We start from the raw sequence: 27,631 nt of genomic DNA on the forward strand, positions 1-27,631 counted from the left end.
ACTTTCACCCTCTTCTTATCTTCGTCAGAACGACGGATGAACGGATATTGCTTCAACAAAGCCACCGAATTTTCCTTTGCTGTTAACAGTCGGGCCATCTTAAAAACAATCGATACTTAAAAATCTCTTCACTTTCACGCAAGCTTCTTCAAGGCGGGTAAATCGTAGTTCTAGGCTAGCTAGGTTGACGTCTGATTGACAGGCCATCTCGAACACTCGTCCAATAACACAACAGTATACAAATAGAATGCGATATAATTGGCCGGGTCGCACATGTAGTGCGCCCAAAGACCGAAGGAAAAATGGCCAATTAAAATGCTTTATTCATAACGTTCTGCAACATTACTTGTCATTCTAGCATAGACACTTGCTTTGTCGGCGCCCGGGAGAGGGCGGGCCCTCTGTCATTCTACCGGATTGCAAACAATATCATGTTAAAAGTCGATTCCGAATGGGCAGCTTAGTGCGTTTTTATCGGAAACAAATGATACGGTTTCTCAATAGAAGTAATGATAATATAATGCAAATTTGATGGAAATTTTGAACGGAGGGGCGGCGCCCGTGCGCCCTTAATACAAAAACCGCCACTGGTTGGAATTAGAAAACATAACGAGGAAGTGACAAAAAACCGGCACATTTTGTCACGAATAATTGACTGTGTAAAATTCTGTGGGGCATTTGAATTGGCGTTGCGTGGACACGACGAAAGTGCGGACTCAAACAACCCAGGCGTCTTTCTCGGCTTGGTCGACTTTGTTGCCTCAATTGACAGCACACTGAAAGAGCACTTGGAGACAGCAACTGTATTTAAAGGGACCTCAAAAACGATACAGAACGAACTGCTCGATTGTATGTTTTCCGTGGTGAGGGAGCAGATTCTGAAAGAAGTTAAGGACAGTGATTTCATTGCCATCCAGGCCGACGAGACAACGGACATTAGTACCGTGACCCAACTGGTGCTAGTGCTGCGTTACATCGACAGCAAAATGAACGTGCAGGAACGATTCTTCGAATTCATTCCCCTGCAGTCATCAACAGCCGTGAACATTGCCACAGAGCTGAAAGAACGCCTTTCCATAATCCTTCCCGATCAAAAAGAAAAACTCATCTGCCAAGCTTATGATGGAGCGAGCGTAATGAGAGGTGCCACTGGTGGTGTTCAGAAGCGAATAAAAGAGGACTACCCAAATGCGCACTACATCCACTGCTACGCGCACCAGTTGAACTTGATCATGGAACAAGCCACCAGTCACATTTCTAAAGTAAGGAACTTTTTTTCGGACCTTGGTGGCTTTGCCAGTTTTTTTTCAAGATCACCCAAGAGGACCAGTGTATTGGACGAAATGGTTTCCCGCAGGCTGCCAACTTCCAGCAAGGTCAGGTGGAACTTTCACAGCCGCGCTGTCAACACGGTGTTTGAACACAGAGAGGATCTCATCAAATGTTTCCATGCCATACGAGACTCGGGAGACTTCGATGAAATCACCGTGAGAGAGGCAGGAGCATATGCAAGGATCCTGGAAGACCCAGACTTCAGGTTCTTCCTGCAACTTTTTCACCAGATCATGCCCCTTGTAGACACTCTCTATGCCAGGCTACAGAAGAGGAGCATCGACTCAGTGTACATTAAGAGATGCATCCAAAGATTCCAGGAGGACATACAGAAGATCAGGTACTAATTTGATTTGGTTTTAGATACATTATTTTATGGTTTTCTGCTTCAATAACATCAGTTAAAAAATAATGAAAGCCGTAAAAAATAAACGAATTAAACAAACACCTTACTTCCCCTTCACAGAGATTCTCTCCATGCCATGACAGTGGAGCACAGCAGTCTATCCCTGCAATCAAGAAAACGTGTGGCTCTCTCTTCAGAGGATCACCAACGAATTGCAGCTGAAGTGAGTAGAAAGCATGCCTTGTATTAAAAAAAAGCCTTGTAGAAATAACTAATTACATACATTCATGTGGGTGGTTGACGTTTAAGGGCGTAACGCCAAAAAAAAAAAAGTTTGGTAACACTTTCTATGAAGCCCATATCTATAGCCCATTATGAGCGCATTTATAACAAATTATAATGCACATTATAATTACTTACAACGCATTATGACTACACCCATGATGTTTCATGATGTGTTTCCTGATGTGTTATGTTATCAGTAACAAATAACCATGAATCTATCTTATAATGCTTTATAAATCCACGGGTGTTATGAGTGCTCGTGACTGGATATAAACTACAGGCTGCCTGATGGGGCTTATAGTACATTACGATGCATTATAGATGTGTATTATATAGTGCATTATAGATGCATCCATATGAACTTCACTTTACTTAGAGCACACATTGATGATAATTATGACAGTTTATCATCCAGGTCTGTGCATAGAGGGGTATAGGTGCTCATAATGTACTATAAGCCCCATCAGGCAGCCTGTAGTTTATAGCCAGTCATGAGCACTCATGACACCCTTGGATTTATAAAGCATTATAAGCTAGATTCACAACTGTTAATATAAAGCATCATGAAGCATTATGGCTGTAGTCATAATACATTATAAGTAATTATAATGGGCATTATAATTTGTTATGAATGCGCTTATAATGTGGGCTTTACGTAAAGTGTTACCAAAAGTTTTTACAATTCCTTTTTAAAGGAAAAATAACAGTTTTGTAGATTTTAACCAATGTTATGAAAAAACAAGGCGTCACGTCTCCCACCCATATACTGTATTGTACCTTTTTAAGGGTGCACTTCAGAATTGCTATTTATTGCTATTTATATATTTATTACTCCAAGTGATGTGGAAGGCTTTAATTTTGCTCTATTGTACTGATGGTCAATTACACTGGCCTACTTATTAACCAGGTGCTATACATACTCATTTATGTTTCTTTTCTTAATTAAAACACAACTATATCAATGGATTAATAACACAATTAACTTGTGTAGCCTTTTAAACAGACATGCTACACATGTTTCTTTTTTAAAGCTTACTATTTGATCAAAGTTGTAAACCAGTTGGGCTATAAACAGCTGGCCTAATTACCAGCATTTCATGTGCACAAACTCCATTAGCAGACAATGTCTTATACACTGCTGCCATCTAGTGGCCAATCATAGACATGCTAAAAACCAAGTGCCTTTTTACCCATTTCTTGAATGCCTTTGTTTTTTTTAGGTCTGTGATACCATACTGGGGCACACCAGAGAGAGGTTCCAGTTCACAGACCATCTCATCTGTGCAACCCTCCTGCAGTGCGATCGGTTTGAAGATTATCAAGTGGATTTTCCAGAGGAGGCTCTTAAAACCACAGTGAAGGCTTACCCTGTCCTTGACAGCAGCAGGCTGAAGACAGAGCTAGAACTCCTCTACAGCAACGAGGAATTCAGAGCGTGTAGTGGTGCGGTGGACTTCCTCCAATTCTTTATGGAGAACAACTTGGGGGAGCTTTTTTCAGAGACGGTAACCCTTTTGAAAATACTTGTCACCACACCAATGACGACAGCAGAAGCAGAGAGGTGCTTCTCGACTCTTAAGCGAGTGAAAACATTCCTGAGAAACACAATGTCGCAAGATCGCCTCAACGCACTGGCTACCCTGTCTATGGAGAGGGCCATAGTAACAGAGATGACTGACTTTAACGTTAAAGTCATTGACACATTTTCAAATTTAAAAGAGAGAAGGGCCAAGTTCCTCTACAAGTAGCACTTAAGCATTTAAGCACTTTTGTGTGTGTGTGTGTGTGTGTGTGTGTGTGTGTGTGTGTGTGTGTGTGTGTGTGTGTGAGAGAGAGAGTCAGTGAGAGAGAGAGAGAGAGAGAGAGAATGAGAGAATGAGAGAAAGAGTGTGTGTGTGATCCGAATACATCAAATACATGTAAATGTATCCACTTTTCATTACATAAAATTTTCACTTTGTATTTCTAATTTTCTGACTACCTGTGTTTCTTTCAATAGTTATTTGAATGCACTGTCTTGAGCAGGTCAAGCTGAACAGGTTACCCCAAAATACACCAGAATGCAGGAAATTGCATCCTAGAAATCCAAATTTTTCTGGGGGGGGGCCCCCAGACCCCCCGCAAGGGAATAGTCGCAATATTAATTTCATAGCTGAAAGTGTGCCCTACCTAATATTTCTGTCACCAGCCGCCACTGAAGTGAACACAGACAGAAGGAGAAAGGGTGACCTCCCCCTCGTGATACAGATCCCCAGACAGCCCAGGCTATCTGGCCGGCCGTACAAAACCCAAGAAAACAAAAGCAGTTACATAATTACCTGCCAACTCAAATGGATTTGAGTAGCATGTAGAATATTGTATTTGTTTTCACACTCACAAAAGCAGCCCACATAAAGGATATTTAATGTACCAGTACATATGTATGTATGGACCGCTGCATGAGGCCTTCATGTGTGGAGAGCTAAGTATGCCTATGAGACTATACACACATGTTTAAACCAGAGCAGGTTTAACCACCCGAGGCCCTTGGGCTAGGTTTGTTTTAGGTCCTTCCATACCTTTCCACCCCTATCATACTCTGTACACTGCCTACTTCTACATACTATACTATATCATAGATGTATCCATCAACACTTGTTCCAGGTCATGTTAAGATTGTCTACCTTAACTGACAGAGTATGTTTTCTGCATTGGTCTATCCCAACTCACAGAATGTCTTTTTGCACAATTACCTTTTTTTACATTTATTATCTTTACTATTTTATTTTATTTTCCCCTCCCTGACTATTCCTGTGTTATTTGTGTCTTGAAATGTCCATGTGGGCATTTGTGTATTTATGTAAGCTACTGGATACCTGAATTTGCCCCGTGGGATCAATGAAATTACTCTACTCTACTCTACCTGTAACGTAGCGTATGATTCCGACAATCCATTATTTTATTTTATTGCTATTATGTATACTATTACTATACTATCCCTGATTGGATGTGGCCTAGGGATAGAGTATGGACTGCTGCATGAGATTAACATGTATGGAGGGCTAAGTATTCCTATATGAGACTATGCACACATATCTAAACACCAGAACCAATGACAAGTGTTCATAAGAGCCTTCCAAATGTCCGTTTGGTGTCTGTGAAACTTAGGAAATGGCTGCGGCTCTTTCAGATGAGGGGATGAAGCCTTAATTAAACTCCGTCACATAATGACAGCTAGCGGCTTTCCGCTGGGTTCAATTAGGTACCTTAGGAACTCCACTAACCCCTAGTTTGTGGTTGGAAACAAGGCAAGCAAAGGCAGCGGCACAGCCTGGCAGCCTGGGGAATCCTGCCCTCTAGAGGTAGACTTGCACAATCACATTCTTTCAAGTGGTCCAGGGCAGGCCATTGGCAGCTGACCACTGATGCTTTCAAGCAAAAACAGCTTCTGTTGTACACAGACAGATTTGCTACGTGTAGTTGCATTTTAGTGCATGCAACAAATCTGCTGAGGTTAAAAGGACTAATCACATAAATGTAACCCCTTCATGGAAGGAATGTTTGCATACAAGGTAAGTACAAAGACATTAATGCTTTCTCTGTCTGTCTATTTATCCGTGCCTGTCTCCTTGCCTGTTTGTGTCCCCTCTTCTGTATGTTGGCATGTGTCTGTATGTTTGCATGTGTCTGTATGTTTGCATGTGCATGTGTGTGTATGCGTCTTTGTCTCTGTGTGTATGTGGGTCTGCACTTTGTATGTGCGTTTGCGGGTGCATGTGTGCATGCACCCATCAACCTCTTCGTTCATCTGTGGATTCTCCTGTTGTTTTTTTTTCAATGTGGGAGTATGTTACATGATACCTCAACCAATCATGCAGGCTGGCCCATGTGGGGGTGCATCCGTATAAACGGTTTCTGGGTGTATATAGGCCTTAGGGTACAGGACAGAGCACGGGTCAGTCTTCCATTGCCAAGAGACAGCAACTTTTGAACCAGAGAAGGAAAAATGAAGACCTTAGCCATCCTCGTCCTCTGCGGCCTGGCCTACGTCTGCATCTCTGCAAGCACCGGTAAGTAGCCCTGAGTCCTCCAACAGTTTCCACCTGCAAGAAAAGACCTCTTTTAATGATCTTAGCTGTGCAATAGTACTTCTATGTGAAGATGTTTACAAATGGCTTATTACTGCTTTTGTTTTGTGCAATTTTTACATTTTAGATTCTGCGCTATGTTTATTATATTGTTCATTGTAATAATATAGTGTACCATAATTTGTCTTTGAAGGGGCTTCTGACTCTACTGCCAATGCTGAGGCTCCCAACGATGAAGGTAAACTTGTTATACTTGTAAACATGTCTTTTCATGTCATTAAATCAATCCTGTTTTGTACAGAAAAGAATACAGGAAGGTTTTCAAAAGCATGTCGATGAATGTAGAACTATCAGAAGGTCTTGTGGCTTTTATTTTACATTACATTTATTTTGGCACCTGCCAACCAGCCAAATGCTGGTAAAACTAGGCTGCAACTACTGCATTTCAGCGTCACTAGCCACTTTGGAAGTTAATTCTTGGGTATGGCATTCAGTACCACAGCAGCCTGTAATCTTCTGTTTGCTCATTAAGATTTAAATTGCTTTGGTCTGATTTTTGTTTTGATGTGGGAAGCTATAATAGAGTTTATCTTTCCACTTAAGCACTTCTGAGCTTAAAGGAACAGTCCACCATTTTTTGCATATCATTTTCTTCTCAGTTTTTTCAGTAATAAGATTTATTGGATCAGAATTATTAGCATAGCTTAGCATAATCACTGGAAGTGAATGGGGGCATTAGCATCAAGCCACAAGTGATCACAGGACAGGATTTGTTACAGCCATTTTGGTGTTTTTTATGTTTTGGTCTACTAAGATAATATTTTGGGTTGAATATGAAATATTTGGTTATTATGGATAATATTAATGTAATGTTTATGGCTGGATTATGTATTTACCGGTAGTTTTGGTTTTATGTTTATTGCTTTAAGTGACGATCACCATTGGGGATGATGTCATATGTCAAATGTCATTTAGCCAGGTTTTTGGGTTGGTTTTGATGAATGGGAAACGCAGCCGGATCTGACATACTATTTCGACCGTACCCGCTCTATTCTGTTATGTTTCACAATACTTTCGTTAAGTTTGGACTGTCTTTAAATAGCTGTTTTGCACTCTGGTGAATTTTACATTCATTTTAAAGTACTTTATAAGTACATTTATTGATGTTTTGTTTGCCCCCATAGACTTGCATTGCCAGGCTTAATTTGGCTATACTGTTAAACTAGGCAATGGAAACACATAGACGAAAATTATATGCACATTCATGAAAAATGCTGGGAAATACTGCAAATATGGGAAAATCAAAAAAGGGTGGACTGTTCCTTTAAACAGATTATCGTTGTAAAAAAAGAGATATGACCACAAGAGTGACAGAAATGCTGAATGGTTAGTGACTCGGGAAAACTACTAGCCACTAGTGAGCGGGAAAAGTTCATGTCAAGCCCTGATTACATTTCACTTTTATCGAAAGCAGCTTACTACTACGAAATATCCAGATTACAGCAAGAAAGTAGCATCCATGCATCCATGATAGTCATATACACTGTCTGAAGCAAAGATCCAGATATTGGAAGGAAATCTTTTCTCCTCAGCTAAAACTCAGTTTGAGTGCAAGTATATTTTTATGTGCCCTTTTCTATACACGTATGTGTTTGTCTGTATGTGTCAGCCTATGCAAACATTATGTCACTTGTATTTGCCTATCTGTCCAAAACGTGTTTTTATGAGTACAAATGTGTGTGTGTCTGCATGTCAATGTGTCTGTCTGTGTATGCCAATGTGTGTGTGTGTGTGTGTGTGTGTGTGTGTGTGTGTGTGTGTGTGTGTGTGTGTGTGTGTGTGTGCGTGCGTGTGCGTGTGTGTGTGTGTGTGTTATTGTGTATTTCAGGTGTGTTTGTGAAGCAGGACGAGGCTGCAACTGTTGTGAGACAGAAACGCGCTACTGACCCTGCCAGCCTGTCCCTGGCTCAGCTTGAGGCGTAAGGGCACGCACACACACACACACTTACACACACACACTTACACACTTACACACTTACACACTTACACACACACACACACACACACACACACACACACACACACACACACACACACACACACACACACACACACACACACACACACACACACACACACACGCACACACGCACACACGCCCACACACACACACACTCTACTCCTGATGGGGTATTATGAAGCTGGTCTGTTTGAAGAAGATTGAATTCAGGTGTTTAGTCAGGATTGGCCAAGTGTGAAATCAGGTTTTGCAATGTGTACTGTAGCATAACACGAGGCACCAGTGCGCTGTGTACTAATTCAAACACATTTGCATGCAGCACCTAATTTGATTGTACAGAATTAAGGTTCTGCACCGCATGCCACTCAATTATTGTGGTCTTGCTGTTAAATAATGACTGATATGGCATGACTGAAGACAAAAGACCTCTTTGTCACTTATAATTATACGCCTTCTGTGATTTATTGTTGTGTTAGTAATTATGTCAGTGGTACTACAACGTTGTTGAAAAACAGCTGATATGTTCTCTCTCTCTCTCTCTCTCTCTCTCTCTCTCTCTCTCTCTCTCTCCATCTCTCTTTCTCTCTCTATCTCTCTCTCCAGTCTGAGGGAGGTGTGCGAGGCTAACTATCATTGCGAGAACATGATGGACACCTCTGGAATCATCGCTGCCTACACCGCATACTACGGAGCAATCCCTTACTAAATCAGACTCCCTGTCAATCAATAAATCAATCATTCAGTCAATCAACCAATCAATTAATCAATCAGTCATCTTCCAGTCGGCCTATCCAGCACATGGCCGACTGCGTCAAATGTTGATAAGATCCAGAATTGAAGATAAAACGCTAAGAGCCCAGGGAGGGGTGTGGGAGGTGGGAGGGCAGGTTAAATAAATAAAGTAATAAAATGCAAGGCATTTGTGTAATTGATCATTATAAATAAAGTGGAATTATGTATGCTTAAATGTCTAAATGAATCAGGTATTATTTAGTATGTAGAGATTAAAAGGGGGGAGTAGACACTAGTTTAGCACCAATAAAAAGTCAAAATACACCATGCTTCGTGTCATTTGTTTGTATCCTAACTCATTTCAATGTAATTGTTGTTCTTGCGTACTGGTGCTAAGACATTCAAAGAAGTAATGTCTTTAAATGTAATTTTAAAATGCGCTTTCTCTTTACACACAGCTGTGTGTGTGTGTGTGTATATGTGTGTGTGTGTGTGTGTGTGTGTGTGTGTGTGAGAGAGAGAGAGAGAGAGAGAGAGAGAGAGAGAGAGAGAGAGAGAGAGAGAGAGAGAGAGAGAGAGAGCGCAGACAGCCAGACAGAGACACAGACCATGGAAAAAATCCTGTTCAGTCTTAAATTACCTTAAAACAAGTGAACAGCATCTTAATTAACGCAAGAAACAACAGCAACAACCTCTTCCAGTATAACAGGAATTGTTTTCACCTTCACCATCAACAGCCATGTACATGCGGCTGGCAGACATCACGGTGTGGCATCAAAGCTCTTGTCCTCTCCTCTGCCCTCCTCTCTCTCACTTCTATTTCCTCCTATTGGCAGAAACACAAGAAAAGGCTAATAAACGCACAGAACCAAACACTGAAATCTGTGAAGAAGACACCAGCGTTGCCGTGCAAGTTTTTTAACCCTCAAAGACAACCACTGCATGCCGTTAGCAGACACCACGTGGTGGCAATCAGGGCCGTTTCAATGTATTTGGGGGCCTTAGGCAAAGAGAGACTGCTGGGGCACTTCTCTTCAAACCATTGCGTAGGGCCCCCCTTAAGAGAGATTTCCTCCACTTTCAATTCATTGTATCTAGGATGTTTCTGCCAAAGTTGTTGCTGCTGGTCATTATCAGGTGCACCCCCTTCAGTTGCCCACCTCAATTTCCCAATCTCTCTGGAGCGAAACGATATTTGTATTGCTCCTCGCCTGACTAGAAGAAACGCAGAAGGTATTGTGTCACTAGGAGGTCGTAGCCTGGCATAAGCAAGTGTAGGGGTGGTTATGTGGTCCAGTCACCAATGACAATCTCTTTCTTTGTGCCATTTTCGTGGTGTTAAATAGCTGGATGGCCCTGGGGACAATCTAAAATGGTCATGTTTGTAAAAGAAAATAAAAACAGCTTTATTCTCATCTGCCTTTGTTAGTTGTTAGTTATACTCTATAACACCTTCTCTATACTTTCTACTTTCTGTTTTTTCTCTCATTTTTCTTTCCTCTGTCCTCTGAAGCACAAAGACAGTTATGTATGATAATGTGCTATACAAATCCTATTGCTATAATAATAACTTGGTTTTATATAGCGCCTTTCAAGTAACCCAAGGTCGCCTTACAAAAGGAGAATGAGCAGGGGAATAAAGAGAGAGGAGAGGAGGGGGTATAGGTGGGGTTGGGGGCAGGGTGGTTATTGCTATTGATACATAGGCTAAATTATTATGAGTTTGTGTAAAATTGCAACACATTTCTGATGGATTATAAATCAATATAAGCCTATCAAAATCATGTAAGCCACAGTGCACCTTTAGAATGTTACATTGAAAGAACCTCACAGCTGGTTGTTATGGCACTGTTATAACATCATTTATGACATCATTTAGCTCCATGATAGAGGTAGAATGTTGTGGCTTGCTTGTATTTCATGTTCTTGTAGCCTGCAGTCACATCACACTGGACTGCATTATTTATTGAGAAAATACTTTTTTATAGACTGAGATCAAAGCTTTACATGTAACAAAATAACAGAAGATGAAGAAAGGTCAGTATAGTAACTTAATATACATTTCATTATGTGTATATACATTTAATATGTATATTTCATATTCAAAATTTTACAAACATAGGCTACTATGTAGCTACTACTACTATAAAGCTCCAGTGTGTAATATAATAAGTTATTTATTTAAATATGCTTTGCATTCATAAATTGTATCTTTTCAATAATATTAATAATATTTCATTTATATAAGTAATAAACTAATATCTATTGGTCTGACCAAAGACATAATAAGTTTTGCAATCATGTTTTGCTGGTTGCTATTTCAGTTGCTATGGTAATTATATTGGTTGCCATGGTTGCTAAGTTGTTGCTAGGTGCTTGGGCAACCCTAATTGGTTGTTACAGGTTGTCTACTCAATGGATATGTTTACATGGACGTTTTAATCCTGTTAAAAACAGAATAACTAGTCAATTGGAATAGAGATGTACCAACACCCCAATAATAGACCAGATGGGCTGGTCTAGTCCTTTCCTTAGTTGTCATGGGGCAGTGTTCCATTTTATTAATATACCGGTGTGACGGGCTATTATGTATGCGACAGACTCTATTCGAATGTCTTGTGTTAACTGTCATATAAATAGGCTACTTCACTCGGATCAGACGATCAGATTAGCTCTATTATATTAAAAGTGTCCACATAAGCATAATTAATTATGACCAGTAATTCAAAATGGCAGACATCGAGAATATCCACCTATTCATGTATGAAAAGTGTACATTTCATAATGAATAGGCTGTATATGTGTACATAATGTACTGTATGTATAATATACTTATTATGTTGTTTGTGTATATCATGTGTAGGCTCTGAAGGTCCTCCTGGGCCTGACCCTGACCCTGACCCATCAGGACCCTCTGATGTCTCAAGACCAGGATCTGCTCCAGGCCCATCTCAGGAGGAACCCTCTCTATCTGATCTACAGGAATACATCCTAAACCTCTCTGAAGAGTACGTTTTTTTTTTCATCTTCCAGATACTGCACTTCATCTCATATTACTGTATAATTACTTCACCAAATGCAGTCAAGTTATATAAAAAATAATTACATATCTACACAAGATAATAGCTTATTAAAATAATGTCTTTTTTATTTTTTTTATAGGGAGTGGATGGCATTCGCCAGCATTTTTCATACCCCTGTGAGTACCATAACTTTGGTTTTGATGATATCAGATTGGTCTAGCTGGCCTAACTATTCATACCTTACTGTTCAGCTATACGTAAAGTTGCTGGTCCTTGGTTTGGTTTATAAACAGACATATCTTAATCTATCTCCAGATGACCAGGACACACTTCCTGCACATATGTAAGGCTATCCTTAGAGTGGTCAGCTTCAGCTCCATCACCATGGTCTTGCCAGCCTATGTGTGCATGGCCAAGGATGCTGAAATGACTTTCAGCAGACCCTCAAGTGCCACTAGCTCCGCCTCATCATCTGAAATCACTCCAAAAAGACCTGGGAGTCAGATGTTCCTCAAGCTGAAAAGTGCTCTTGGAAGACTACAAAAATCTGTGGCATGGCACAAGATATCTCGCTCAGCCGATTCACCTTCTCTGTGCCCTATGGTGGCAGAACATGGAAGTGAATCCCATGACCTGACCTGTATGGCAAAGACCCTGGAAAGGCTCCTTTCAAGTGACAATATCGACAACATTGCCAAAGGCCTTGTGGATCAGATTCAGGCTGTTCGGCAGGACAGGAGCCCAACTCCCCCTACTTTGGATGGAAAAAGAACCCCTGCGTGTGAGACTCAAAAGACGCCTCCCCAGAAGACACTGAGTGCCACTCAGGTAGTTTACTCTTTCACTGAGCAGGCCATCAAGGGATTGTTGCAGCCCTTCCTTCTCCCTCTGGTGCAATGGAATGCTGGTTGTGATGTTGCTACGTCCAGATTCTCTGTCTCCGGGATCGAAAGCACACCAGCCGTAAAATCATTTCTTGGCCAGGAAAAGCCTGACTGCAGCTGTCTGGTGGCCAGGTTAATGCAAGCACTGCCCAGCGTTGCCCATCAGCAAACCACAGATTCTTCAAAGATTGTGACATCAACCTCTTCTACTGAAGTTGCGAATGTCTTCTCCCAGCTCATGACCTCCCAGGTCATTGACATGATCGACTCGGAGATGGCAAAATATCTTGAGCAGAACAAAGAATTAACTTCGGACGAAGCAAGGATTCTATCAACAACGCCTGACAAACATGAGCCTGCGCTTGGTGAGCGCCTGGCGTCTAGCCCTGATTCCCAAGGTGGTTTGATGTCAAGGCTCCTGAAAAGGTTCCTTTCAGAATTCAAATCAACTGATTCGTCTGAGCTTGTTGCAATTGATGTTGTCAAAGCTTCTGCATCCACCAGTGAGAAGACGCAGTCTGCCTCTGCCAGACTTGAAGATGTGCTGGGACTCTTCACAAGTGTGATGGTTCACAAAGTGTTGGAGCTCCTTGATGCTGACTTGGAAGTAAAACAGGGCGGAGGCCTTGACCTGGCTAAGGATGTTTTGGACATGGACATGAGGCCTCAGAGCTCATCCAGCTTTCCACTGAGCTCTACTACAGCTCCTTCCATGCCGCACTCAGGTTCCACCATCCCTGACATATACAAGTATGTGACTGCCCGCAACAAAGAGTTCATCTCTACTGCATGCAAGCTTCCTGGAGACACCGATGACAATGGCTGTTTGATCACAGCACTGGTGCTGCGTCTGTTGACCAAGATGCAAGACCAGCAGACTGCCCCTGCGGAAGCTAAAACGGACACCCAGAAGCTTCTGGAACGACTTTTGCTCGAGTTCACCAACGCATCAGGCACTCTGGACTTCAGCATGTATCAGAGCAACGCCAAACTGCAGGCACTCTACCACACCCTGAACACGCTCCTGCTGAGGAACTTCGGATCGCAGGCCATCCTGCAGAGACCAGTGGATGCAAAGGACTCCACATTTGATGACCTGCTGAAGTCAGCATTGAGTAAAGAGTTGCGGAAGTGGGATGCGGAAGTCATGGCTGCCACATCAGCCCCTGGTGCCCCATCAGTCCCAGCTGCCACATCATCCACAGCTGCCACATCAGCCCCTGGTGCCCAACCCTCCCCGGAGCCTCAGGCAGGAACCACGGACAGCAAGACTCGCAAGAGGTGGCTCAGCTTCAAGGTAAATGAAAATGTATTGAAAAATTGCTAACTTAATTCTGTCATACAGGAACAACTAACAAACAATCTTTAAAATGATGCATGTTTTCCTCTTCCAGCTCCCAAAGAGACTTGGCAAGAAGAAAGTGTCTCCCTCTGATGCCGTTCTTCCTGACACAAGTAGGTGTTATCTAATATTTTACCTTTTTGGTTTTCATTTTGGTGCCCATTTGTGTTGATGATGTTTTTGTTACTGTTGCTAGTGATTGAGGTACTGATTTTCTACCTCTTCAACAGATCAGAGCAATAACGTTGATGAGGTTGTGCCAGTCAAGACGCGCCGTGAACGCTCAATGTTCATCAGACTGTTCACATGCTGCTTCAAAGGCTCTGGGGAATCTTGAAACCCCCCCAGACACACACACACACACACACATACACACACACACACACACACACACACACACACACACACACACACACACACACACACACACACACACACACACACACACACACACACACACACACACACACAAACAATTTAAAAAAAAATCAATAAAACCAATAAAACCCTCATTGATTGCCTTGTCTTTGAAGCTAGACAGTCAAGATTTCATACTGAAACAACAGATGATGAATAAAACTTGATATTGTTCTCTTTCTCTCCAGTGAATTTCAATGCCACTCGAGTTTTGTAGCTTCACTTTGCTTTTGAAAATGTAATATTTGTAATGTATGTATTTATACTATTGACAACTATTTACATGCTTCTGGCAGACGTAAGACAATTTTCCATAATACAAAATGAACTACAAACTCATCTACACCAACCATGCCTCCCCTGTGTACTCCCACATCTCATATTGCATGCTGCTGTTTATGTCCTCATTTGTAGCTTTGGATAAAAAAAAAGACTTCAGCTATAAAGTAATGCATGCAGCTGGGATAAACTGGGTGGTTGACGTGACGCCTTGTTTTTTCGTAATATTGGTAAAAACCTACAAAACTGTTATTTTTCCTTTAAAAAACAAATGTCAATGAAAGAAGATGTGGTACATTATGTTTCATATTTGTCTTAGATGAGAAGAAACATTTTTGTAAGATTTATGTAAAGGTTTATATGTCAAATATCCTGCGGTGTGACTGTAACATTAATGAAACCTGGAATATAATATACATATAAATTAACCAACAACATTTTGAATAATGTATGAAGCATTTGGCATGATTGCATTAATATTAACTTTGTATTAAGATATGTGAATGTGAAAAAAAAAAACCTCAAGACAGTAATATTAACTACAAGTTACATTTCGTAACACAAATTGCGTCCTGTGGGGTGACATGTATGTCAATGTTTGTGAATGGGCAGCTGCAAGGCCAACTACAAGGGTCTTAAAGACTGACTCCTAACCAGTCAGTACCTCAGTTATTGGACAGTGCTGTGGAAGTTTAAGGTGACTATTAACCTCTTAATATGTCTTCATATTGCAATGTTTCTGTCAAACAATGCTTAGGTTCATTTTATGGTGTCCTGTGGTGTGACTGTTCTTATAGAAGGATTTTTTTTTTTTTTTTTTTTTATAAATGAAAACACATATTAAGATTAAACACAATATCATTATCAAGTTAGCATTAGCTCAGATGTCAGTCATGTATACAAAAGGATTAAAATGGCCATAATGCAGTGAATTTCCTGTGGTGTGACTTCATTTTCCTGCGGTGTGACATGCCTATGCAATGTGTAGATGCAAGACACATTTTCCCAATAATGTCAAAGATAAGGCGAAATTCCATGGACCACTAAGTGCTTTATTTTTTTCTCTTTTTTCCCCCCAAATTTTTCCATCTTTTTTTTTCAGGAATTGGAAAAACATTCTTTTTTTTGCATTGCGTCCTTAAATGTCAACCACCCAACTGTCAGGGCTTGAATTCATGTAGGAAAGTGAAAAACACATGCTTATTTGAAGGAGATGATCTTTGTAGTCAGCCTGGTTTTTGCCATATCAATTAGCACTTTCATACCATAGTATGAAAGTCCATAGCGGGATGTATTAAATTGGCTTAAGCTTTATGGAAAGCAAGCAGGGCATTTTTGAATGTCGTTGATTTTGGGGGAGCAGGGTACCTAAATTGATTTAAGGTTGTTGAAAAATGTTTTATCGGATTGGGTTGTATGTATTTCACATAAATCAGTGGTGGGTAATACAACTTCATAAAGGTCAAAGGTGCTGGTCATAAACGGATGGTGGTCAGAAAAATGAAGACTTTACTCCTGACCACGTAGAGGCGCTATTATGCCAGCCTCCAACGGGAGCAGTAGCTCAGGAAGTTTCATTGGATCAGAACAGACATGGCGGAATACGTGCTTGCGCCGTCTGCAGAGTGGTCATGTTGAATTATTTGGTCTAATAGTTTTGTCTGACTTTGTACAGATTTACCCTTCCCCTGTTTCGAGTCCGTACAGGGGAAAGGTGTTTATAAAGTATCATTTTTTACGGAGAGAGAAAGGTAAGAGCAAACTTACTCGGATCGATTTACACGTATGGTTAGCAATTTAGCTGGTTAGCTTAGATTTCTCAAGCAGCATTGATGTCACCGTGCATTTGTAAAGTTACTTTGTTAAACGTGGTCGTGCAAAGTTATCCACGTCAGTATAATAACGAATAAAAGCTTAAATGCAGACGTCCCCATAGCAATTTGGGTTGTGTTTGAAGCTTTTGCCGCTTTGTACCTGGACAGCAGCACGTCAAAGGGGCAAACATTAGGTAGTTGCTAGTTTTGTTTACTAGCAACAGTTACTAAATCCAAAGCCTTCGTCAGAAAGTGACACTCGGATACGCACCCTAAAAAGACCCTGACCTCTTGACGCCCAGCTGTAAAGGAATTGCCATTCATTCTGTCGCTGCTGACCACAGTGGACCTTTTCTGCACTAACGTCACGGTGTTTATGCAGGTGAACAGAGCAAGGTGTCATCATGGGTCGACGCTCGACTTCCTCCACCAAGAGTGGGAAATTCATGAATCCCACAGATCAAGCCCGTAAGTTTTGAACATATTACTGCACGTATCCAACATGTTTATAATTGGGAATTACCCTCTGCAGTAAATTTCCTCTAATGCAATGTATTTGTTAACCTGTCTTTAGGAAAGGAGGCTCGAAAAAGGGAGCTGAAGAAGGTTTGTATTTCCTAAAACAGGGTTGATTATGCATTTGAATAATAAGAAGCACAAGTCCTGACACCGAAAGTGGATGTGTACCATACTCATTGCATCTATTCTGCTTTTCAGAACAAAAAGCAGAGGATGATGGTGAGGGCTGCAGTGCTGAAGATGAAGGACCCCAGGCAGATCATCAAGGATATGGAGAAGCTGGATGAAATGGGTACGCTTGTAAGCCATTAGCCATTTATGGCTAGAGCTACTCTGCATTTTGTGTTCTTCGTATTGCTGCCAGCCTGGCAAGCCCTACCATAGCACACAAAATGAGTCTAGTCTAGCATCGCACCATTGATCATGCTGAAGGCTGTGAGTGGAGCCAACAGTTGGGGTTCCGGCTGTTAAACGCCCATTCACACAGCAGCAGGGCTTAGGGCCGTCACAATATTCAAAAAGTCAATGTATCGTACAATAAGTTCTTACAAGCACGTTAACATTTTTGGCCACAATAAGTTATATTTGCATGATTCTTTGTTTTCCTGTGATTCGAGGACAGATGCCATAGTCCAGCTATGATTTAAGCTTATTAATGCTAGACCAACCTGCCAAGCAAGCATGTTTTTCTGTTGCTAGGCCTCGTCCAGTTTACTTGGCTGACTGTCAGTGTTCATTGTTGCCTAAGCGGCTTGTGCACTGTCCACTGGTTTTACTTCTGCTGTGTGTGTGTGTGTGTGTGTGTGTGTGTGTGTGTGTGTGTGTGTGTGTGTGTGTGTGCTGCATAGACTGTCACATAGGTTTTTGACAATGAAGTACACTTTGACTTTGACAGAGTTCAACCCGGTGCAGCAGCCTCTGCTGAATGAGAAGGTGCTGCGGGACAAGAGGAAGAAGCTGAGGGAGACGTTTGAGCGTATCGTGCGTCTGTACGAGAGGGAGAACCCAGAGACGTACAAGGACCTGCGCAAGCTGGAGCTGGAGTACGAGACCAAGCGTGGACAGCTGTCCCTCTACTTTGATTCTGTCAAGGTACGAGTGCACTTGTTATGAAGGAAAAACCTATTTCTGAAAATGAATGCAGGTGTTCATACTGCAGCACTAAGGCTTGTGTATGCTTCAATGAACAAAATTGAAGAGAGCGAACCTGATGACGCATTGGGCGAAACGCGTTGTTCGCTCCGAGAAATAAAGTAAAGAAAAGTAAGCAGTGTGCGGTGTCTCTTGAATTTTGTTCATTGATTCACCTTCTCCTGCCTCACACCTGCACCTGCATTACTGAGGTCTTGTGCACAAGGACTCTCTTGAACTTTGCTTGTGTATGCTTGTTTGAAGAACAGGACGGAGCTTAGAACTGTTTTTCATTGTATGGACTTATGGACAATACTTTCATTTTGCAAGTATAACCTCGACACCTCATTGAGTGTTTGTTTGTGGTGCAGAATGCAGAGTCTGTGGAGGTGGAGAGCATCCCTCTGCCCGATATGCCTCACGCCCCATCCAGCATCCTCATCCAGGACATCCCCCTCCCTGGGGCCCAGCCCCCCTCCATCCTCAAGAAGAACGCCTCCTTTGGGTAAGTGCCTTGTTTCTAATGGGAGCCATGGTACCTTTTCACATGGTGCCCACTAACTGATTGATTACAAATATTTGGTTTGTCGCTGCATTCTAATAATCTTTCTTATGAGTGAAATTGTGCAATTTACTGCAATGGAATGGTGCAGTACTTCTGCAGATACTGTTGATTTTTATCGATAACTACAGGTCCTTCTCAAATAATTAGCATATTGTTAGGTATTTGGTGGTTATGGACATTCTAAATCACCAGACAGAACATTCCATTGACTTTCAATGGGGTTTCATTTCTTCATTATTCATTTCATTCATTTCAAATTAGAATGTCCATAACCACCAAAATACCTAAGCGTGGTATAGAAATCTGTGGGGTATAATGGAGAGGGAAGTGTGGGTCACCACCAGATCAAAGAACAAAATACAGCTGACAGCTAAGCATCAAGGATATCTGGGCTTCCATAACCCTCATGCAATGCCACTGCCATTGACTTCAATGTTAAACCCAGTCAGGTCAGCAGTCTAACCCATGACTGCGGTTTTGAGTAAGGAACCAGGCTGAGACTTTTTAAAGCCTCAGGACGCTTTTACCAGTGTTTAGAGTTAATCTGTTGATTCAGATGATTAGGTTAATAGCTTGTTTAGACAACCTTTTCATGATATGCTAATTTTTTGAGATCGGAATTTTGGGTTTTCATGAGCTGTATGCCAAAATCATCAATATTAAAACAACACTTGAAATATTTCAGTTGGTGTGCAATGAATTTAAAACATTTGAAAGTTTATTTTTTTATCATTACATTATGGGGAAAAAAAATAACTTTAACACAATATGCTAATTATTTGAGAAGGACCTGTACATGTGGAATGCGTCCTTTGGGTAGGACGCTTGCTATAAGCACTAACGATGATTTGCATATGATACTAATATTATGATATTACACTACCGTTCAAAAGTTTGGGGTCACCTTCATTTTTCCAGTTATTTTTTACAATTCAAGTCGCAAACATCTTTTAAATAGCTTGAAATGGAATAATGGAAAGTACTGAACAGCCACAGGTGAAAAAAGGTTTGGTTACCCATAACACTGGTTAAACTGGACAGAAGAGTGAAATCTAACCAAGCTTTTTCACCCATTTATTACATAGAAATACGTGTTTTAGTCAATTTTTCTACAGACATTTCTTTGGTTTATCAGAGAATGCACTGAATTATTGGAAAGCTCAGTGTCTCAGTGTCAGTGCCTTTCCAATGGAAGGTGTATGACATTTGTTGAGTTGCCACCTCATCCACAAATTCAAGTCAAAGTAGCTGCATGATTTTCTAGCCATCAGAATGAACCTACTTCCATTATCTCAGCGATGTTTTAGTGTGCAAGCCAGTGCCATACATCGTTGGAAAGTGTAGATTTTCCTCTTTCAAATGATGTGTATATCATCCAGCATTGTATGGATTGACAGGAGCAGACATCAACTTTTGCATGCATGGGGCTCATAGAGCTCATGGGCAATTCTGGACCTCATCTCATCCCGGGAATGAATCTGTAGAACCACAACTGGCTATTATTAATGCCAAAGGAGTCTACACTTTGATTAGTACACCAGACTAGACACTACCTTAGTAAAGGTACACTTTGATTAGTCAAAAGTTAGTGATACATTTTGGTCTATTCTATGCATTGTCTATACAAGTAAATCCATTCAACAGTTACTTTTTCCAATATCAAATTGCTTATTTGTTGCATGCATTAATTTCAGGGAACAACAACTCTATACACTGATTTTATACCAGAACAGAAATTGAAAAGGAATCAGCTTAACTGTCAGAAAGAAACATTGTGGGAGGAAAGTGTGGTGACCCCAAACTTTTGACCGGTAGTGTACGTTTTTTTATGTTGGTTACATTTTGTCATAAATTACTAATAGCAGCTTTACAAACTTGAGCTACCTTATAAATCTGTATTATAAATACGCTATAAAAAACAGATTAATTCCAATGGAATGGATGGTGCTGTAGGCTACCTCTGCAGATAGATGCTGAGTTGGTTTTCCTTCTAAATTACTTCCTATGTAGAAAAACTACTACTACGACTCCGGCGGCCCCCATGTCTGCTGCGGTGGCTGGAGTCCCACGTCTCCCGCCGGGCAGGAAGCCTCCCGGCCCCCCACCTGGACCACCACCCCCACAGGTCCTCCAACAGTACGGACGCAGAGCCCTACAGATCAGAAGACCACCACCCGACATAGGTACTGCTGTCTACGGGTCAATTTAATTTAGACATTTTAGTAGTAGCACAAGTCAGGGTGGTGCAACCACAGCTAAAGCCACTGAAAATGGATGAATCAATTACATGTTTTTGTTTTGTTTTTAGTGAATTGTCTAAGAATCATAATCATTGCAGTACATTCAGTGTTTCCCCCAGAAAATTGGTTAGTCAAGGTGGTGAGGCTTCGAGTCTGTCCCTGGGGGGCGGCGTGGCGGGGGGGGGGGGGGGGGGGGGGGGGGGGGGCACTCGCGATGTCACGTGGGGGGAGGTGTTGGCGGGGTTTGATGTCACGCACGGCATGAATACTGTTTGGGGGGGGGGTTGAATAATAACAAAGCTGTGTAGAACTGGAAAATATGTATTTATTGACCTGCCATATCAAAACTATTTACAGAAGCTGAAAAGAAAAATGTAACAAAAAGTGCAGTGCAGGTTGTTTACATTAACGAAAAAGAGAAACCAAATGGAGTGCAAAATTGACTGGCTACCTATGACTACCTATGGCACATTTTGCAAGTCTTGTCCTTGCAGGCCATCCTTCTCGGTTTTTCAAAAAAAGAGTTCCAGTGCCCTGTTGTAATTAAACTGCCCTACTGGTGGCCCATTTATGCTAATTATGCTGCTGACGTCATAGTGCTGCCCCCTGGTGGTGATCTACCGCTGCTGGTGGACAACCTGGACAACCTGGGCTTGGAGCCATTGAAACCCATTCAAAACTTCATTTTTTCGATCTGACACAGAATATTTTTAATTATACCTAAAGACACACCATTGGACTTGTTTAAAAGCTGAGAACCTCAGCTTTCCATAACTGAAAGCGGTATTTTCCTAGCATCTACCAATCCGAAGGTAGCCCACTTTAAGTGCGGAATTACTTTTCTAAAGATAGCGTTTTGTTTCCTTGGAAACGGACGCGGTTTATGTATTACGCATACGCTATTTGACTCGGTTTTGCACTATTATGGATGAATTTCTAATCTTGACATGTTAATGGACAATCTATGCGAATTTCATAATGTGTTTTTATGTGATATGGGAGTAAATGTGTTTACATCCCGTCTGGGATTTGTTAAACTAGCTGGCCCGCTAGTTAGCTAGCAAGTGCTAGGTCTCTACACTACATCATGTCAAAAGTGGAAAGATTTGCCGACACTCAAGGCTGTGGATATAATGAACTGGTTCTGTGAATGTTCTCAGAATGTTTTGCTTTGACAAATTGCTGATATTATAGCATTACATCCAAATCCTTGTCCTAGTGCCTGCGCTTGAACATGCATTACAACTTTTTTTTTTTACAAGTTTTTTTTTTTTTTTTGCCCTCGGACGCATTTTTTTTTATTTTTTTATTTTTTAGGGAACGTAGCCAAGGCGGGGGTGGGGTTTAGTCAAGGCGGCCGCCTTGATAAGAAAGCGCTGGGGGAAAGCCTGACATTAATTACCAATGACTAATCAATGTATGGGTAATAGCTTTGGTGTAGCACCTGGCTTCTGAACCCAAATAACACCATCATTGACCCCTTGATTTCTTGTTTTTGTCCTTCTGTTTGAAAATATTAATATGAACATAAATTAGCTAATTGAAATTTGTCTATACCTGAATGATGACAAGTTTGCGTGGTTTTATACCCATACAGTTACCTGTGTACTGTATATTGCAATGAAGAATTGTGCCTGTAATTTTTCTCTCTTCGTCTTTTGAATGTGTAAGCTCACTAGTACCATATTTTATTGTACATTTACTTTGTATTAGGGCTGCTACGATTAATCGACTAATCGTGACTAATCGACTTTAAAAATTAGTCGACAAGAATTTTCATTGTCGACTAATTGTTTAATTTAATTCAATGCTTTTTTACTTACTTTACTAATGCTTTATTACTTTATTGAAACCTAAAATTGCCCAGCAGGTATGAATTGGACGTTGTATCTCAGAGTAAATAAGCTACTATCATGATTTAAAGCTCATTGTGAGCTCAGGGACCTAATTTTAACGGTTTCTTTCTTTTTTTTCCCAATTTCTTTGGAAGATTAAAGTGCTAGAGTACTTGAAAAATTAATCGTTTGACTAATCGACTATTCGAGTTGATAGATTAATCGGGAGAAAAATAATCGTTTAGGACAGCCCTACTGTATCCACTTTGCTCATTGTTTCTGACTTCTGAGTTGCGTTGAGTTGGATATGAGTCTGACTCTCACCCCAAGCTAATGGCTCTCTGTGCTCTGGCCAAACAGATGGAACTGATGCCCTGTCGGACACGGAGCCCATGGACACTACAGGGGGCCGGGACAGCGGCAGCGAGAGCGACCACGACAGGGACGAGCGAGACGACGAGGACGAGAGCGACAGCGAGGACGACAGTGACCTCGACAGAGAGGACGGCGACGAGGAGAGGAGGAAGGGCCAGCGACTTGAAGAGTTCGAAAGAGATGAAGACCGAGACAGAGGTAAACCATGCAGGGAGTGATTGTACAAAGTTTGTACTTCATGTCATTTTTCACTAGCTCTCTTACCTGGCCTTTTTTATTGCAGTGGTGGTGGTATTCAGGCTCAGTGCCTGATTTCAGGCTTGACAGAGTTTGTTTGTAAGATTAAAATACAATCATTAGGTTTTTTCCTTTTCCAACAAGTGTTAAAGGTTCAAGCTAAGGATTGTCTTGCACTTTCAGGTCTGTTACCGTGTTATGTGAATACCCTTGACTAATGTGCAGTTGTGTTAAACTTCAGTAGGTATTGGCACAACAGAAATCCAGTGTGTGTGACTTTTCACGACATTGATGCCTTTGCGTTTTGTTTCTGCCGTCTAGCACGCAGTGTGCGCTTTGCGGACATGCCGTCTCCTCCAAGAGAGAAGAAGAAGAAGAAGAGGCTGGTGAAGAAGACCAAGGCCATCACGCCGCTGCAGGCTATGATGCTTAGGATGGCGGGTAAGAAACCGTTATGTCTCAGGACGTTAAATCAGCTAGGAGGATGAGAAAGATGTCCAAACTCATGGCATAAACACCTACTAGCAGCCATGGCCTAATGGTTATGGTTCTTCGAATCGAATGCTTGCTGGTTGTGTGTCTCCTTAAAATGGCAGGTAAAGAACTGCTAAGTCTAAGGGCCATTTAACCCATTGTGTCCTGGAGACACATATACACTGCATTCAAGTTCTTGAGATTTGAGCTGTTTTATTAAAATTGTGGGTAAGTCAGAGCTGAATGAACACATTCTAAGGTAAAACGAGTGTCCTAGCTTTTAAATGCAACTCATTTCATGTTCGTAGGTGATTCGGAGGCTGAGATATTTAGGATTTAATAGGCAGAGGGCACCCTTGCCCAAAAGGGTCATGGTCTAATGGTTTGGGAGTTGGTCTTTAGAGCAGAGGGTTGTTGGTTTGAATCCCATCGCTTACATCCTTGGTAGATGGCTGAAGAGCAAGTCACCTAACCCCATTTGACCTAGGGTCTGGAACCAATGTAGATTTGGATAACAGTGGCAACTTGAGTGTAACAAATTGTAATGCCATGTAATTAATACTAAGGATGGTTACCCCAAAGAGTTGGAAGAATGCTCAGCCTTTCAGGTTTGTGGGTATATCTCTACATTTAGATGGTTGGAACATACTTGTCAGGGTGTATGCAGGGTTTTAATAAGTATTAAAAGGTGATAAATTAAAAAGTCAAAATTTAATGGCCTTAAAAGTAGTACATTTGCTCAAAAAGTATTATCTTTTGAAAAACTGGGTATTATTTTTTTGAGTTGCACCATTTTGATAAACGGTGAATAAAGAAAGATTTTTTTTTTTATCACAGTTTTTCCATACACCAGTGATTCGCCCAACAGTAGCCACCTGACCTAGTTCATAGCAGAGTCGTGCCATAGAAAGCAGACTTTTGAACAGCACTCTGGAATCGCGCTGCTCCCCTTCGGACGTCTTTTTGCAAAACACAAAAGTGTAATGTAGTGTTTAGAAGGTAGAAATTACAAAAGATGTCTTGTTAATACTGGAATCGGAATGTCGTGATGGTTGTAAAAAAAATGTAAAGGTAGTGAAAAAGGGTATTAAATGGTAGTAAATTTGACTTCAACATTGCTGTATATACCCTGCTTGTAAACAACTTGCATTTTCACCCACAGGGCAGTCTGTCCCAGACGAGGAGGAGGAGGAAGAAGAGGAAGAGGAGTACACTGATACTGAGGGCTCTGATGATGACGACGGTGCACCTGGTGATACCCCGCCTGGGCTTCCCCGGATGCCTGGTGGGGCAGCACCAATGGGAGCACCTCAGCCTCCTCCACACATGCAAGGTCCACCGATGGGAGGGCCTCCTCCGCTTGGCCCGCCTCCTGCTCCTCCAATGAGACCCCCAGGACCACCCTCGGGCCTGCCTCCTGGTCCACCACCCGGTGAGATGACGTTTGGATTTGATCAGTCAGAGCTATAAATAAGACGACTGATAATATGAGTATGATGCAGTTGTATCGCGAATTTCATTCAATAAAGAATGATCTTTTATATAGTTGAATGTGCTTCACAGTTTGACGTTGAAGTTGCACAGGAATGAGATGCGCTTTGCATGCTTTGTTCCCAGATAGCCTATTTATAGAGGCTCATTAATATTCCACCCAGTTAACAGGGGCACTTGCTTTTGCATGTGAATTCATGGCATAAGAGTGAAAAGCGCCTGCTCTATCTTGACCATTTATTCGTAGTCGTTGTTCCACATCTAAATCAGAAAACACAAAACATCTTCAAGTTCCTAAAGTTTCTCAAAAGTAGAAACTTAACTCTCTTAGAGATGACCTGGATTAAATGAGGATCTTCATAGACATTTATAGGTAATCTTTTCCTTTCTCCATCCTCCAGGTGCACCGCCATTCCTAAGACCCCCTGGTATGCCAGGTGGGCTCAGAGGACCCATGCCACGTATGCTTCCGCCGGGGCCTCCCCCTGGTCGTCCACCAGGCCCACCCCCGGGTCCTCCTCCAGGCCTGCCACCTGGCCCTCCACCCAGGGGACCTCCACCCAGGCTGCCCCCACCGGCACCACCAGGTTAATGCTACACCAAGCCTTTCTTTTTACAAGTTGATAATTGGGTCAATTACGTTTTAGTAGTAGCACACATCAGGGTGGTGCAATCCAAGCTAATGCCACTATTGTATGGATTAAATGTTTTTGTTTTTAGTGCATTATCTAAGAAGCATAGTCATTGAAGTACATTAATTACCAATTTCTAATTCATTTATGGGCATTAGCTGTGGTTGTACCACCTGATGTCATTGATCCGCTTACTTTTTGTATAAGGATACTCAAGGCACTTAGTGTCTGTGTCTAACAAGATTTTGATTATAACTATGATATAATGATGTAATGAAGAAATGTATTGTGTATTAGAAACATATATTCTGACTAGCCTTATTACATATCTCCGTTGTCATTTTTATTTCATGTTGTTTCATACATTTGAACCAGCACAGTCTTAGAGCAGAAGTCTATGGAGCAGAAGTAAGTTTTGGAGGGTGTGGTTTTCCTGTTTGTGGCTAATTGCTGTTTTGCCCTCTCCGCTCTGCTACTCAGGTATCCCACCTCCTCCACCCCGTGCAGGACCACCCCGCCCCATGGCCCCTCCCCTCTCCCTCTTCCCCCCGCCTCTCAACCCCAATGTGCTCAGCGCGCCCCCCAGCATCGTCCACCGCCAGAAGCCTCCCTCGGGGGCCGCGGAGGGCGCGTCCAACGCCCCCAACCCGCCATCCATGATGCCACCGCCCCCCATGCCCATTCGCCCCGGTGGCATGCAGATACCCCCTCCCCCGGGCACCACAGCGCCCCCGCAGGCCCCGAGCGCCGCCCAGGCCAACCCCCCGGCTCTCCATGCGCCCACCATCGAAAAGCGGGCCAACATCACCTCGGTGTCGGGGGCCGCGGCGCCAGGGCAGCCTGGAGCGGCCGGTGGGGGAGCCACCATCTCGGCCAAGCCCCAGATCATCAACCCCAAGACGGAGGTCACGCGCTTCGTGCCCACCACGCTGCGTATCCGCAGGGACAAGGCAGCGGCCGGCGGGGTGGAGAAAGGCGGTCGGAAAGGGGAGGATATGGCTGGGTCGGGTCCGAAACAGCAAGCCATGGCTGCACCAGCCTCATCGGGCACCCCCGGCCAACCCTCGGCTGCCCAGCCCAGCATGAAGACCAAGGATCAGATGTACGAGGCCTTCATGAAGGAGATGGAAGGGCTACTGTGAAACTGAGGAACAGAGCATGAATCTTGTGGCAGCAAAATTGTGACTGAGAAAGTTGCAGAGATGATTATGATGGCAATTCATCTTGCGGACTGAAACTGTGCTTTGTGCTGTTGTTTTTGGCCCTTTTTAATTGTTGCAGTCCTTGTGATTTTTTTTTTTTTAAATATCGTTTCAGTTTTGAAATAAAATGTTTTGGGGAGTTTTGTCTGAGGCGATGGAGCTTTAGAATTGAGATGTTTCACACTCTGCTTACGTTGTGTCTGAAGTCGCTAAACCTGATGCTCAATAAACGCTTGGAAACCCCATATGTGTCTAATCACACGTACTTCCTTCATGTAGCGTAGATAATAATGTTTTAGGTTTTTCCCAATCAAAACAACAACACCGCAAAAGTGTAATTTAAAAAGTCAAAAGAAAACTCCATACCCCATACTCCTCTGCGGAAATCT

At 42.1% G+C, this 27,631-nt stretch overlaps 4 protein-coding genes across 4 annotated transcripts; all 4 read left to right on the forward strand.

The window, feature by feature from the left end:
- Window positions 1-628: 628 nt before the first annotated feature.
- Window positions 629-3,761, forward strand: LOC134461115 (zinc finger MYM-type protein 1-like). The gene is made up of 3 exons (XM_063213879.1): window positions 629-1,672; window positions 1,799-1,901; window positions 3,184-3,761. The coding sequence occupies exons 1-3, from the start codon at window positions 852-854 to the stop codon at window positions 3,709-3,711; spliced, it is 1,452 nt and encodes a 483-aa protein (XP_063069949.1). The 5' UTR covers window positions 629-851; the 3' UTR covers window positions 3,712-3,761.
- Window positions 3,762-5,878: 2,117 nt separating this feature from the next.
- Window positions 5,879-9,106, forward strand: bglap (bone gamma-carboxyglutamate (gla) protein). The gene is made up of 4 exons (XM_063223967.1): window positions 5,879-6,012; window positions 6,224-6,268; window positions 7,919-8,009; window positions 8,654-9,106. The coding sequence occupies exons 1-4, from the start codon at window positions 5,949-5,951 to the stop codon at window positions 8,754-8,756; spliced, it is 303 nt and encodes a 100-aa protein (XP_063080037.1). The 5' UTR covers window positions 5,879-5,948; the 3' UTR covers window positions 8,757-9,106.
- A 1,621-nt stretch (window positions 9,107-10,727) lies between these two features.
- LOC134461123 (uncharacterized) lies at window positions 10,728-14,417 on the forward strand. The gene is made up of 6 exons (XM_063213892.1): window positions 10,728-10,819; window positions 11,646-11,790; window positions 11,945-11,981; window positions 12,121-13,986; window positions 14,084-14,144; window positions 14,262-14,417. The coding sequence occupies exons 1-6, from the start codon at window positions 10,810-10,812 to the stop codon at window positions 14,366-14,368; spliced, it is 2,226 nt and encodes a 741-aa protein (XP_063069962.1). The 5' UTR covers window positions 10,728-10,809; the 3' UTR covers window positions 14,369-14,417.
- A 1,887-nt stretch (window positions 14,418-16,304) lies between these two features.
- On the forward strand, window positions 16,305-27,487 carry LOC134469921 (WW domain-binding protein 11). Its single transcript, XM_063223950.1, has 12 exons — window positions 16,305-16,478; window positions 16,924-17,009; window positions 17,116-17,147; window positions 17,259-17,352; window positions 17,956-18,152; window positions 18,563-18,696; window positions 20,767-20,939; window positions 23,192-23,404; window positions 23,765-23,884; window positions 25,080-25,349; window positions 25,810-25,995; window positions 26,521-27,487. The coding sequence occupies exons 2-12, from the start codon at window positions 16,946-16,948 to the stop codon at window positions 27,180-27,182; spliced, it is 2,145 nt and encodes a 714-aa protein (XP_063080020.1). The 5' UTR covers window positions 16,305-16,478; window positions 16,924-16,945; the 3' UTR covers window positions 27,183-27,487.
- Window positions 27,488-27,631: the final 144 nt, after the last annotated feature.

Source organism: Engraulis encrasicolus, chromosome 2, assembly GCF_034702125.1.
Source record: "Engraulis encrasicolus isolate BLACKSEA-1 chromosome 2, IST_EnEncr_1.0, whole genome shotgun sequence".
NCBI lineage: Eukaryota > Metazoa > Chordata > Actinopteri > Clupeiformes > Engraulidae > Engraulis > Engraulis encrasicolus.

Excerpts from the sequence above, each read along its gene's own strand:
- LOC134461123 (XM_063213892.1), top strand. Across the intron at positions 13,987-14,083 it reads AGAGGTGGCTCAGCTTCAAG|CTCCCAAAGAGACTTGGCAA; the intron begins GTAAATGAAAAT and ends TTCCTCTTCCAG. Across the intron at positions 14,145-14,261 it reads TGCCGTTCTTCCTGACACAA|ATCAGAGCAATAACGTTGAT; the intron begins GTAGGTGTTATC and ends CCTCTTCAACAG.
- LOC134469921 (XM_063223950.1), top strand. The coding sequence starts at position 16,946 with ATGGGTCGACGCTCGACTTCCTCCACCAAGAGTGGGAAATTCATGAAT. Across the intron at positions 20,940-23,191 it reads AAGACCACCACCCGACATAG|ATGGAACTGATGCCCTGTCG; the intron begins GTACTGCTGTCT and ends CTGGCCAAACAG. Across the intron at positions 23,405-23,764 it reads AGATGAAGACCGAGACAGAG|CACGCAGTGTGCGCTTTGCG; the intron begins GTAAACCATGCA and ends TCTGCCGTCTAG.
- bglap (XM_063223967.1), top strand. The coding sequence starts at position 5,949 with ATGAAGACCTTAGCCATCCTCGTCCTCTGCGGCCTGGCCTACGTCTGC. Across the intron at positions 6,013-6,223 it reads CTGCATCTCTGCAAGCACCG|GGGCTTCTGACTCTACTGCC; the intron begins GTAAGTAGCCCT and ends TTGTCTTTGAAG. Across the intron at positions 8,010-8,653 it reads TCCCTGGCTCAGCTTGAGGC|TCTGAGGGAGGTGTGCGAGG; the intron begins GTAAGGGCACGC and ends CTCTCTCTCCAG.
- LOC134461115 (XM_063213879.1), top strand. The coding sequence starts at position 852 with ATGTTTTCCGTGGTGAGGGAGCAGATTCTGAAAGAAGTTAAGGACAGT. Across the intron at positions 1,673-1,798 it reads GAGGACATACAGAAGATCAG|AGATTCTCTCCATGCCATGA; the intron begins GTACTAATTTGA and ends TCCCCTTCACAG. Across the intron at positions 1,902-3,183 it reads ACCAACGAATTGCAGCTGAA|GTCTGTGATACCATACTGGG; the intron begins GTGAGTAGAAAG and ends TGTTTTTTTTAG.